Source organism: Bos grunniens, chromosome 13, assembly GCF_055505025.1.
Source record: "Bos grunniens cultivar Pamir isolate PY7600 chromosome 13, Bosgru_T2T1.0, whole genome shotgun sequence".
In the NCBI taxonomy this organism is placed as follows: domain Eukaryota; kingdom Metazoa; phylum Chordata; class Mammalia; order Artiodactyla; family Bovidae; genus Bos; species Bos grunniens.
This window is the reverse complement of record NC_141177.1, coordinates 26,914,422-26,927,754: the sequence shown is the minus strand read 5'-3', so window position 1 is coordinate 26,927,754 and position 13,333 is coordinate 26,914,422. Positions and strand designations below refer to the sequence as shown.

The following is a 13,333-nucleotide window of genomic DNA, read 5'->3' as shown; positions in this document are numbered from 1 at the left end:
TGCCCCTTGCCATCCTGGCCCCTAAAGGAAGGTGACCTTGCCACAACTAATCTTCTCTTTGCTGGTATAACTTTCTTGTCCGGTCCCTTCTGCTTGTAAAGGTTCCATTTTGTGCAGCCCCTCCCAGACAGCTCCTTTCTGTCTGCTAGGCTGGATGCTGTCAATCCATTAATCACAGGATAAAGCCAACAGGATTTAAATTTACTCAGTGAACTTGTTTTTTAACACCCCCAAAATTATTCTTTTTAAACCGCTACTGTCTGGCAGACCCAAAAGAGGGCACCTCATTGTCACAGTGGATTTAGAAAGAGGACCAAAAAGGTTTTCAGAATGGTTACAGCAGTAGCTGCTCACAATTGCTATTTCCTAACCTGGGGACCCCCTCGAAAGACACACGGCTCATTTCTGGACATGTACATTAAAATGCAATTTACTTCTAACATATTAATTTTATTGAATTTCCATCTGTGTCCCTAACCACCCTTGGGGATAATAAGAGGGACTCAGGAAAGGTGCAGCCAGGAATCTTCCTCACATGTGTCTAGTCCTGTTGTCATGTCTGCTGCTCAGAATTAAGAAAGTAATTGGGACAGAATTTCCCCCTCAGCAGATTTTGAACTAATCATGGAGAACGAAGACAAACTCTGAAATAGAACTGCATAAAAAGTAAATCAAAACCATACCAGAAAAATCCACATAGTGTTTTCCCGATGTTCAATTGATCTCAAGGAAGGAAAAAGCCCAGATTCACAAAAGCCTTTGTGTATTGTTTTATTATATACAAAACCAAGCATATAATAATTGCATAGCAAATAACAAACATGCTGCATTTTGAATGGTGCTCTGTACATGTTCATGAATAAATAATAAATACTGCTTATTACCTTGAAATACAGTACCAAGAAATTTATATTTTTGTTTTACTATTCTTGTAAATGAGCACAAAGGAAAGAGGAAATAGGTGATATTTAAACATGAATGGTAGAAATTCTTCTCTCTGGAAACTAACCAAATAGGCCCAAGAACCACTACACATGAGTGATACCCTCTCCCCCCATCTTTTTTGTCATAGGTTGCCAATCCCATGCTATCCCAGTTGAGTTACAAACTTTCAGTCAGTTTATAGTCATTAAGGAGAAACAGTCCCAACCTAAACAATTGTAGCTAATATTGATATATTTTTGTAGTTCACTTTTGCAGTTTTTACAACTTTTCCCCGATTCCAAGCCTGCAACAATTCTTAGCACTTTTTCTAAACTTTGGGTTTTTTTTTTTTGCTACCATTTTATTGGTTTCTTTAATTGATTTAAGTGCAACATGTATGTAAACAACTGCACAGAAATGACAGGCACTACTTAGGAATACAGTGACTCATGTCACAAGATTCCATGGCTTCGATCTCATGGACTGAATGAGTTCACGACTCAACTCTGTAATGTGGCCTGCTCAAGTGGCAAGATTTTTATCTGCAGCATTTAGTGCATTAAGATGTGCGCATCAGAAATCACAGAAGTGTGCTTCTGCTCTGTAATGAACCTACATTCCTTAGGAGCTCTGAGCCAATCACAATTACCAACCAGAGGCAAAAAAGTAAACAAGCAAAGCCACTTTTTCAGGCTTTTCAAACTGTCCTAACGTGACATTATAACTATGCTTCCGAATTAAGCAACCAAGTCAAAGAGCAAGGAACATCCGAGAAATTTAACATCCGAGGTGTTAACTCAACATTTCTTAATCAGCTCAGACATACACGAGGCCAGGAAAGGTGAACCATGTCACCGTCCAGACCTCCTGCACAAGTGTGCTACTGCGAGAGGCAGCAGCTCAGCAGAAACCCTGGGTTTCTATTGGGATTAATATCAGGATCATACATGTGTGTGTAACATGCTTACAGAGATTTATTGGCCCTGAAACTTCATACAGAGTTGAATGAACATCTAGCAGAAAAAGAAATCATGAGTGGGGTGTAGACAGGACTCGCCTATCAGTGCTCACAGAAGCAGGGCTGTTGAAGGACATGTGGGTGAATGCTCAGGAACCACAGGAAGGAAAAGTTATAAATAACACTATATTTTCAAAATACCATACTTAGACTGAGTACAAATGTTACAGTATAATCGTGAACCATAGAACTGATGCTGGCCAGATATACATCTTTTGTTCATTTATAAAAAGGCCTTAATCTTCAAAAAAGATCTTAATCTTACTGTAACCAGTGCTTTCTCCAGTAGGGCAGTGTGAGGAAGAAAGAATATAAGAGGGAATTGGGAAATAAAGTCTTAAAAGAAAAGGACTACCATCAACATTTTTGTTGTTTAATATGATTAAGATCAGATTTTCATATGGCATCTTAATATTCAATTTTGGCCTATTATTTTAATTATGTATAAATGCATCCTGTCTTTATGGTAACTTAAACAGTGACTTGGATGACACTGAATTGTTGGGTGAAAAGTCTGCCAGTTGGTAAATATTTTCAAATGAAATGTGCCAAGTTTTTCATTTGCCCCAAAGATTAAAAACAAACATATATATAAAGAAAACTAGAAGAATCATTTGAAGGAATAAAATCAGCTATAGTCATTAAAACATACTGTACATCAAGAATTGTCAACCAAAGGTTTTAAAGATTTCTACAATAATATCAAGAGCAATCTCCTCACACAACCATAGGGACAAGTAGATGTGACTTCAGTTCAGTTCAGTTGCTCAGTTGTGTCCAACTCTTTGTGACCCCATGGACTGCAGCACACCAGGCTTCCCTGTCCATCATCAACTCCCGGAGCTTGCTCAAACTCATGTCCATCGAGTCAGTGATGCCATCCAACCATCTCATTCTCTGTCATCCCCTTCTCCTCCTGCCTTCTATCTTTGTGACTTAACAGCAGTTAAATAAGAAGCATTTAGGAAGCTCATGAAGCCACAGGGCCACGTAAGGATGTGAAGACATTCGTTCAGTAACTTTAGTCATGCTCCCCCCACGAGATTATAAAGCAAAATTATAAAGTCCTGCTCTTGCAAATGAGGACAGATTATCATTTTACAACTGAGAGGGGCCAGGTCCCAAATCAGGAATGTAATAAGGGTTCCACTCAAAGTGGTTCCGTGTGTATCTGTCTGATTATAGGCCCTGCGTTTGCAAACTCTAAAAGGTGGTTTACCTGTGGCACCTCTTCAGAGACACCACCTGCCAGAAATTCCAGGTGTCAACATTTCATTCTTCCTCCCACCACTTGCCAACAACCACGCTTAGACCCACCAACCTCCACTGGGATGAAGTCTGCATGCTGACAGAATACAAAAAATTGACTTCACACCACCTCTAAAAGGCCTTCTTAAAAACAAAACAAAACCCATGTTAGGGAAAGCGCATGAAAGCCCTAGATTCTACTGTCTCCCAAGAGCAGGAAACTTAGTGATAAATGACTTTGCTCAAAATAGATGCTGTTGAGGAAGGGCCCAAGCTTCCCCTGGGTGAAAGAGCCAGAACATTTGTTTGAATCCTTTAGGGCCAGGGCGCAGAGAGCCCTGTCTCAGATACTCAGGATTCTCTACTGTTTGAAGCCGTACCCACTAACTAACAAATGCTGTGGCTGAGATTTCAGAAGTGGAGTTCACTCAAGTCCCTCTAGAGAGCAGTGGTTTTATTTCTTTCTGTGGCACAGACTTTGGCTGATGTTTACCTCAAGTTTGCCTAAGACTGTCAACACAAAGTATGATTACCTAAAGACTTCTTTTTTTGAAAACAACCCTGTGTGGCCGGGGTGGAGGTGAGGGTGGGTGGACTAAAGAACTGTCCACCCCTTCAGTAAACCTGAAGTCTCTAACAATTCACTGGAGGGGAACTTTTGGAAGAGCTTTAATACTGAGTCATCTGCAGGTTCTTCCAACTCATCATCTCAGTTATTTCTTAAATTTGTACGTATTTTGCTTTCCTCCATTCGTTTTGAGCTTTTTCTCGCTGGATATTGTGGCATGAGCACAGTGACTCACGTTTCCCTTCTTCTTAAGACCTGTGTGTGCTGGTACCCGGGCAGCCCTGCAGCCGTCTGTGGGATCCAGGATCATGGCTGGCGGCCGGGGTGCGCGGAGGTTCCCATTGCTCTCGATCTTGGGGCCACCGTCCCCGCAGGATAAGTCCCAGGGCTGCAGCCTGGGGCTCTTGTTGGATTTCTTTTTCTTCTTCTCTGTCTGCACCTCCAGGGTTTGCTTCTGAGAACATAATCGGCTACTGCTCAGCACATCAAGAGGTCTGGGGGAAGCCTCACCAGTGTAACAGAATGGATGGACTTCCTTGCAGAGCATGTCTTTCTTTCGTGAAGGGCCTGACTTCAGAGGCCCTTCCTGGTGAGGCCTGGACAGAGCGCTGGGCATCAGCTTGCTTCTCCCAGGGCTCTTCAGGGCCCCCGAGGTCCCAGTGGGAGGCCTCCCTTTGGCCACCTTGCCTTTCTCGCACTGGATAGTCTGGATTTGCAGCCACTCGAGCTGGACGAGCCTATCGATGTACTTGCCCAGGAGCCCCCCGGTTTTGGGCACAGCCTCTGTCCTGCGCTCGGAGTGCAGGAGCATGGCCATGTCCCGCAGGTCCCAGGAGTTGCACGGGGGTGGGAGGAAGTCGGGGTAACAGTATTCAGGCCAGGTGGGGCCCTGCCCTGGGTGCAGATCGAAGTGAACCGGGTCAATCTCTTCCGCTCGAAGGTGAAGATCAGGAGGCGTGAGGGGGGATGGGGGGATGGCGATCCTTTCTGAATCAGAGAGGTCACTGGCACTGTCCTCCTCCTCGTCATCTTCTTTGATGATTTTCATGGACTCAAAGTCCAGAAACAGCTTGTTCCCTGAGAGCCCGTGATACCTGGGGCCGAGGGGGCTCCTTTCGGGGTTTCCTTCTGGGGAAATGCTTTCCTTCAGCTTATCCTCAGTTGGTTGGGGGACACCTCCTCTGAGACTGCTTTTCAGCTGGGAAGAAATGTGGGGGACTTGGGGTTTACTCTGTCTTTTTCTGGAATTCTTGGGATGTTGTACTTTAGTCCGAGATGGGCCTGCATTCATATTGCTGCAGGAAATAAAATTGCAATTCTTAGTCCATGTGACACAAACTGGCCTTCTGATGATTTTAAGAAAGTAATCAAAAGAAGCCTCTAGTTGTACACTTCAGGTATGACAACGGGTTAGAATATTTGAGGCCTCTAAACTCGCAAATTACAGGATGGTTTTCCACTTGATACTCTATTTAGGAAATAATATTAATATAAAGCAGGTGCCATAAGTAAATGCATGGATTCATTTTGCATCAAATATTAGCTTTTAAGAAAAACACTAACATTTCATAAAGTACTTATATTATCATCTTAAACCCATTGTGTGTACTTTGAAAAATATCTCTTGCAGAACACTCAGTCTGTTGTTAATGATGAGCAGTGTTTAATAACACAAACAAGTAAAATCCACACCTTTCTTTTATATGCCTAGTTTAAATTAAATGTGGACAGGATGTAAAATACATATTTTACAGAACTTAATTGCTGGTTGGTGGTAACTCTGAGCCAGCAAATATCCTAAGGAAAACTGTAGCATATACAACCTACACCTTAAGCCAAAATCTTATTAAAGTGTCAGAGTATCTTCAAATAGAAAACACACTAGGGAAAACAGTGTTTAGAGGGATAGTAATAAAATCACACAATGCCTTATAACACAATATAAATTTTTTAAAAGGTTTACATGCTATTTTTTTTCTTTAAAATTTTATCATTTTTAAAAATTGAAGTATAGTTGATTTTCACTGCTGTGTTAGTTTTTGGTGCACAACCAGGTGATTCAGTTATACATACATATACATTCTTTATTTTTAAATATTCTTTTCCACTATGGTTTATCCTGAGATATTTTTGAACACAGCTCCCCGTGCTCTGCAGTAGGGCCTTGTTAATACTGCCCTTTGAATGGTGGGGAGGCAGATCTCATGAGTACTGTACACATTACTAGCAGGGCAACTGATTCTTCCTCTAATTTATTTCTGAGGCAGCATCTCATATCAGAGGTGAAAATATTTTCTTTTCAACTTATTTACCAAGAACAGTGCACTTTACCAAGATGAATAATACTCAGCAACATCAGGCTGGTGTGGTTTAAAAAAAAAAAAAAAAGATGGTAAACATGCTTTGTGGAAACCTCAGAGGTTCATTTGCTGGAGGTCTCCACCACAATAAGCAATTACTTGAAAATGTGCCACCTCTTAATAAACATGGAGGAGGTTAAATCATTGCCAGCAGCATAACATGTGTTCAATAAATGTTGAAAAAAATGAAGAAATGGATAAAGTAATTGCCATGATTTAGAACTCATAACCAACATTGTTAAAACCTTTCTTTACCTCTAGCTGTCTATGTGCATCCATAAAAGTTATTACTAGTATCCTTTTTATAGAAAAGGAAACAAACATAGAAAGATGATTACCCAAAATTGTGGATTCTGCTAACAGTGCAAGAATTATGACCTCCTAGAATTTTTACCAAATGCTGCTGCTGCTGCTGCTGCTGCTGCTAAGTTGCTTCAGTCGTGTCCGACTCTGTGGGACCCCATAGACGGCAGCCCACCAGGCTCCCCCGTCCCTGAGAATCTCCAGGCAAGAACACTGGAGTGGGTTGCCATTTCCTTCTCCACCAGTTCTACGATGCTGCTGCTGCTGCTAAGTCGCTCCAGTCGTGTCCGACCCTGTGCGACCCCAGAGACGGCCTCCCACCAGGAGCCTCTGTCTCTGGGATTCTCCAAGCAAGAACACTGGAGTGGGTTGCCATTTCCTTCTCCAATGCATGAAAGTGAAAAGTAAAAGCGAAGTCGCTCAGTCGTGTCCGACTCTTAGCGACCCCATGGACTGCAGCCCACCAGGCTCCCCTATCCATGGGACTTTCCAGGCAAGAGTACTGGAGTGGGGCGCTAAACTAGTAATGTTTAAAACCATTTCTGTCAGACAAGAAATATCGTGTATATACTTAGGTCTACAGACATATTTTTCTCCCAACCACACATATCAATCTGGAGAACTGAGCTACTGCTCCCTTTGCTAGATAAAGTAATTACATGAAAAACTATTTACCTGGTTTTCTGATAAGATTCATTCACCCTATTCCCTTTCTTGAAACAGTCACATGGCTGATCATCATTTAGGGTTGGATAGACTGTCTAAAGAGAAAGACATACAGTTAATAAATACCCTAAACACACACACAAACAAGAAACATGAAAAACCGGAACAAATCTAAATGAGATTTTACTTAAGTTTACATTACCTTTTCTGTAGTGCTTGAAATATTCTTGCTCAATCTGTTGGAAGATGCCGACAGCAGGGGAAGTGACTTCTTTCCTCCTCTAATATTCGGGCAGGGTGCCTTACCACCGGAACTAGAAGCAACAGAACAGTGTTGGTAAGTACCAACTGCAAACACCCTATCACCCTTATCATGTTGCTTTTCACTTTTTTGTTCTTAAATATTCAAATTGTATAAAAAGTTTGAATGGGGGAATATTGCCTTCTATTTATGGTTTAATCTATTTTTGTTTTTCACAGTGGGTATTAGATACAAGATCACACTACTATAAATGGATTTCATCTCTCTCCCCATACACACACACACATACACCTGCATGCACATACAGGACATCTGTGGGACTAATTAAGTTTGGCTGTTACTCCAAAGTTCCTGTGTCCATTCTCATTCATTCCTTCCTTCCACAAATAGAGTGCCTAGAAAACAGCAGGGTTAGATACCTATCCTACTCTCATGGAGCTTGAACTCTATTGGAAAGGCCCCCTTTCAGGCCTCCTGCCTTCACTATCACATCAGTCCATGAAAAATTTATCAGTATAATACATATCACACAGTGTTCTCTCTCTGTGACATTTTGTTGACTGGTACCACCCAAGGCTGCTTCTCCCCTCTTGAGTGGCCTACTAAAACTGCCCCATTCGAATGTGAATCTTCTTTCTTCCATAAAATCCCCTGCCTCTGAAAAAATGGAAGAGTTGGGATTATACATTTTTATTTCCTTCCTAAAACTCTGCTATGTTTCAAAATAAGCATGTATGCCATTTTGGTCCGTGTAAGTATGATGAGAAGGAAAATCACATGCAGGCCCTTACAATGAATGAATGAGACCATAATCAACTGCTCGATTCGTTTCAGATGTAGAAAACGTTCTTCACCAACCCCCTTCATTAGTCTGGTTTTCCTGCTGCCTTGTCCCTCTGGATTGTACAGGAACACTCTAGAACTCTCTAGAACTCTCTAGAAAGTGCACTCCCATCTTCTCCACTTCATTTCACCTGGCAGGCTTTACACCCTGGGCTGTGCTGTTTTCTGGACAAAGTTACTGAGAGAGGAGAGGTGACAGCCTGCAGGGTCCCTAAAGATGCAGAAAGCAAGCTCTGGTTTCCCCGAAGGTTCGGGAACAAAGCTAAAAGTCTGGATTCTGCCTACAAAAATGGGTCCCAAGCGCCAGAGGCTGCTTAAGGGCAGCCTTAAATTTGTCACAGGGTCTTAACCCTTGTTTTCGTATCTTCCTCTCCTCCGGTTTGGAGCCTCTGTGGAGACAGTAGTAGCAGCAGCGCCGCCCCCTCCCCATCCCCCAGGGAGAGGGTCAGCGGTCCCCGCGGCAAAGCATTGTGGGTGATGCGGGGACACGACGCTTCGCGTCTACGCAGCCAGGCTCCCACGGTCTGGCCTAGGGTCCGTGTTGCAGCGCAAACGTCCAGAGAGCTGGCTACCCTCGAGGCTTAAAATGAGCCGGGGACCGGCTCCCGGGCAGGCCGAGTGGCGCGCCCCTCCCCCGCCCGCATTAGCCCAGAAATCCGGTGACCGCAGCGTGCACGCTCCGGGTCCTCCGCGCGAGCAGACGCCGATCTGGGACCGATCCGCGCGCCGGCCAGCCGGACGCAGACAGACACTGACCAGACCTGTTTCGCGGCCGCGGAGGACACGTGACGCGGGGCTGGGCGGGAGGCAGACGGCTGCGCTGGGCGGCGGGAGTCCGCGCCGGCCGCGTCACGAGGGGCGGGGCGGAGGCTCGCCGGGAAGTTGCTCCGACAAGTCGCGGCCGGGTGAGTAACGCGCGGCCGGGAAGGGGCCGCTGGGCGGGGCCCCTGGGCGGACACTCCCTTCCCCGCACCCTGAGGAAGCCCAAGGCCGCCGCCGCCACCCTGTGCTCCGCTGCGGCCCCGAGGAGCGTCCGCGCGAGCAAGCATTTGTCCTGGAAACCAGCTTTTTTTTTTTTTTTTTTCTTGCCCAAAGCGGAAAACCAGGGGGAGGACTCGAGGGACCAGGTGGCGGACGTGGGGAGCGCGCAGCCGGCCCACTGCGTCCTCTGCAGGCGGCGGTTCCAGCGGACCCTCCCCAGGGTCGCTGAGCACGTCCCGGGACACCAAAGGAGCGGACGCAGGGTCGGGAGGGAGACCGCCCTTCGGTTCCGCCTCCTCATCTCTCGACAGTCGGCCGGGCCATGTCCGGAGGCCCGGGCTCGGCGGTCCTCCCCGCCACCGTTGGGTTCCGGAAGCCCGCCCCGCGGAGCCTCAGCTGCCTCTCTGACCTGGACGGCGGCGCGGCCCGGGAGCCGCGGCCCTGCCGGCCCCCGGGGAGTCCGGGCAGCGCGCCGCCGCCGCCACCTGCGCCGTCCGGCTGCGACCCCCACCTACGGCCCATCATCCTGCGGCGGGCGCGCTCGCTGCCCAGCTCGCCGGAGCGCCGCCAGAAGGGCGCGGGCGCTCCGGGCGCTGCGTGCCGACCCGGCTGCAGCCGGCAGCACCGCGTGCGCTTCGCTGACGCGCTGGGCCTGGAGCTGGCGCAGGTCAAGGTGTTTAATGCGGGCGAAGACCCGTCCGTGCCGCTGCACGTGCTGTCGCGACTCGCCATCAACTCGGACCTGTGCTGCAGCAGCCAGGACCTGGAGTTCACTCTTCAATGCCTGGTGCCCGACTTCCCGCCGCCCGTCGAGGCCCCGGAATTCGGCGAGCGCCTGGGGCGCCAGCTCGTGTGCCTGGAGCGCGTCACCTGCTCGGACCTGGGCATCAGCGGCACGGTGCGCGTGCGCAACGTGGCCTTCGAGAAGCAGGTGGCCGTGCGCTACACCTTCTCAGACTGGCGCAGCGCGCACGAAGTGGCGGCGCGGTGGCGCGGGCCGGCAGGCTCCGGGGGCTCCGAGGACGTCTTCGCCTTCGGCTTCCCGGTGCCGCCCTTCCTGCTGGAGCTCGGCTCCCGCGTGCACTTCGCGCTGTGCTACCGTGTTGCCGGAGCCGAGCACTGGGACAACAACGACGGCCGCGACTACAGTCTCACGTGCCGCAACCACGCACTGCACATGCCGCGCGGGGAGTGCGAGGAGAGCTGGATCCACTTTATCTGAACTTCCTGGCGGGGCTCGCGCGTCTGGGAGGTGGCCCTGCCTCACACCCGACCCCCAAGCCGGGGCCGTCGGACCTTGCTTCCCGCAGCTGCAAGGTGTGCTCGCTGTGGCCCGCCTATGCTGTCTTTTACTTGAAACGTCTGGCTCACTTGGTCTAAACCGTGGCCTCCGATGCCAGAAGGCTGGGCTGTGTCATGTGCTGGGTGGGGTGCTGGGTGAGTAGATGCACCAGTGAGTTGGCCCTATGAAGAGGGGCCAGGCAGGTGGTTTTGGAAAGGCCTGCACCCTGCACTGGGAAAGCCTGTGGCTTTTGCATGTGTCCTGATCGCGTCTCTGTGAATATAGCTCTTATTTATCATCACTGCTATGTTGAAACCTTTTACCCTTAGTCGATGCCTTCTTGGGAACATTCTGAATTCAATAAGCTAAAAAAAAAAAGTCATTCTTGTGCGTTTGTGCCCACTGTAAACCGAATGTATATGCTGTGACCCCCATCATGGTCCCTTGAAGCATTCCTGCCCTGGGACAAGGAAAACCTGAAGTCACATTTGCATGCCAATGTCTGTAGGCTTCTAACAGCGGGGAAACTATTAATAGGCAAGAAATTGATGCCTCTTCGGTCATCATACAATCATTCCTGGGAGTTCAGGTTGCCCCATTAGGCTGTGTCTCCTCCATCAGCAACTGCCAAGAAGGAAAACACTTAGAACTTTTAGTTTGCAAAACAGCCCCTTCTGCGGTGTTTCTTTGCACTTTATGTATTTTATTGTACATGTTTGATAATTGTGTATCTGCACTTTATCAGGCCACTCTGTTTAGGTTTGAGCTACCTAAGTATTTAAAGAAATTCTGCCTTAAGTTATTTCAGTTTTCAGGCAACTCTGTGGAATTTGGGCAACAGTGCCCTTTGCAGTTACCTTTTTGACGGTTATGGTGACTCTCTTGATGTCTTCTTAAGTGTCCAGGGTTCCAGCAGTCATCATTCAGAAGTCACATTATCAAGTGGAACTAGCAGGTATTTTCAGCAACAACAAGACTGGAGGAAAAACAATACACAAATACTTATACATTTTAATTGTTTTAAGCTGTATTTGTATATGCCTGGTTTTATCAACTACCTGCCAACTTTCATCTTTGTGCCTTCAGATAGATAACTTTGTAACCTTGTCTGGACTTGTTTTCCAATTTTAAAATGTTAAATGCTTTTTTATTTTTAATTTTCCAACCAAGAATTCAAGGCCATTGTCTCCTGCAGAGTGCCACAACAACTTAAAACTCTTAGCAAGGGGCTATTTCTCTTGGTGCTGGTGGTGGTCTGACAGCAGGTGCTAACACAGAGGTGTGAAAACCCAACTAAGGTAGATGTGGTCTCCAACTTGGGAAGCTGGTTTCCAAGAGCTGAAGCCAGTGTGATAAATCTTGTAATAGCTGTTACCAGTGAATTAACTCTAAATATTTGAATGCTTGTTACCGTTTGTCAAATAAGTATGCAAAGGATGCATTTTGCCTTTTAACCAATTTCTTTCTTTATAATGGCAACTTCAGTGTTTTAAAAAATTCCAGCAACAAGGATGGCTTTTTGGTACTGGTCTAAGAATATGGAACTCTGATTTAAAACATTGTGACTGAATTGAACAATCACTGGCGGTTAGCACTATGTACTCCATTGACATGCAAGAGGCAAAGAAGCCTGGTCGCATTTCCAAGCCCATGAGGGCCTAGGCCACTATGCCCTGGATCCTAGCCCAGTATGCAAAGCAGTTGTCCAGGGTGTTCACATATGAGCAAGAGCTGGCAAATATATTGCTATGTAAAGGCACGTGGAGAATCTTATAATCTGTGTAAAGGTCATTTGCCCAAAAAGGTGTGGTCACAGAATATGTAGTAAATGTTATATCTTAAATATTAAAAGAACCTCCATGTGCCTTTGAATTAAAAACTTTAAAGCTTAAATATGCCTGCCTAGTTAATAAAGAAGCTTTGGGACAGCTTAAGGAGATTTTCAGGCCTGAAAACACAGTGACATAGCCTGGATATTCAAGTTTTGTTGTAACCTGTGCAATTGTTGGGTCTCTCCAAACATATTTTAATTCCTGCCATTTAAGATGACTTCACCTAAGCCTCACTATTAAAGTATATGTGCACAAGTTGTTGAAGTGTGTTTTTCTTGTGGCCTGATTAGTGTGAAACAAGGCTTTAGAAATGTGTTGATTAAGACATTTCACATGTCTTATCCTTCCTAGAATGCTGTCACATTTAGTATCTTGCCAATATAAATAAATGCATTTTATGATGGCATCTGGGCTTCAGCAGCACAGTCATGTGTGTCTTTGCGAAACTGAGATGCATCCTTTTATGCCAGGTCAGTATTACATAGGAAGAAAGCTCTAGGAAAACACAGGGGATGGAATAGTTACTGTACTTCATCTTACTGCTTATTGAAGCCCATGTAGGAATAACTACATGAGTATCTTCACCACCCCCAGCCATGATGACTGTCACTCAATTACAGAGCTTTGAGCACAGGGAAAGGAAACCAACTTATGTCCTCTCTTATTTGCTGGCCTACAACGGTGCTGTATTTGATGTCATTTAATCCTGAAAACTGCACTACCTGGTAGATCAGTTCAGTCGCTGAGTTGTGTCCGACTCTTTCCAACCCCATGAATCCCAGCAAGGCAGGCCTCCTTGTCCATCACCAACTCCCGGATATACCTGGTAGATAATAGCCCCATTTCTCAGCTGAAAAGAATGAAGCTCAGAGAGATTTCGGAGAAGGCAGTGGCACCCCACTCCAGTACTCTTGCCTGGAGAATCCCACGGACGGAGGAGCCTGGTAGGCTGCAGTCCATGGGGTCGCTGAGGGTCGGACACGACTGAGAGACTTCACTTTCACTTTTCACTTTCATGCATTGGAGGAGGAAATGGCAACCCACTC

The 13,333-nt window shown here is 46.4% G+C and overlaps 2 protein-coding genes across 5 annotated transcripts; one reads left to right on the top strand and one right to left on the bottom strand.

Moving 5' to 3' along the window:
• Positions 1-757: 757 nt before the first annotated feature.
• FAM217B (family with sequence similarity 217 member B) lies at positions 758-9,474 on the bottom strand. 4 transcript variants are annotated; one of them, XM_086330971.1, is made up of 4 exons: positions 8,954-9,474; positions 7,290-7,401; positions 7,097-7,182; positions 758-5,053 (listed from the first exon to the last, which is right to left on the bottom strand). In XM_086330971.1, exons 1-4 carry the CDS (start codon positions 9,472-9,474, stop codon positions 3,904-3,906), a joined length of 1,869 nt encoding a protein of 622 aa, XP_086187097.1. In that variant the 3' UTR covers positions 758-3,903. The 4 variants fall into 4 exon arrangements, with proteins under 4 accessions (XP_086187097.1, XP_086187098.1, XP_086187099.1 ...); XM_086330972.1 differs by having other exon boundaries at positions 8,949-9,290; XM_086330973.1 differs by having other exon boundaries at positions 8,141-9,038.
• Positions 9,475-9,495: 21 nt separating this feature from the next.
• On the top strand, positions 9,496-12,542 carry PPP1R3D (protein phosphatase 1 regulatory subunit 3D). Its single transcript, XM_086330995.1, has one exon. It carries the CDS (start codon positions 9,496-9,498, stop codon positions 10,393-10,395), a length of 900 nt encoding a protein of 299 aa, XP_086187121.1. The 3' UTR covers positions 10,396-12,542.
• Positions 12,543-13,333: the final 791 nt, after the last annotated feature.

What these genes read in the sequence shown, in the direction of transcription:
- FAM217B (XM_086330971.1), bottom strand. Translation starts at nt 9,474, where the DNA reads ATGAGGAGGCGGAACCGAAGGGCGGTCTCCCTCCCGACCCTGCGTCCG. An exon ending in TTTCAAGCACTACAGAAAAG is followed by an intron (nt 7,183 to 7,289) that starts GTAATGTAAACT and finishes CTTTCTCTTTAG; the next exon opens with ACAGTCTATCCAACCCTAAA. An exon ending in GAATCTTATCAGAAAACCAG is followed by an intron (nt 5,054 to 7,096) that starts GTAAATAGTTTT and finishes TATTTCCTGCAG; the next exon opens with CAATATGAATGCAGGCCCAT.
- PPP1R3D (XM_086330995.1), top strand. Translation starts at nt 9,496, where the DNA reads ATGTCCGGAGGCCCGGGCTCGGCGGTCCTCCCCGCCACCGTTGGGTTC.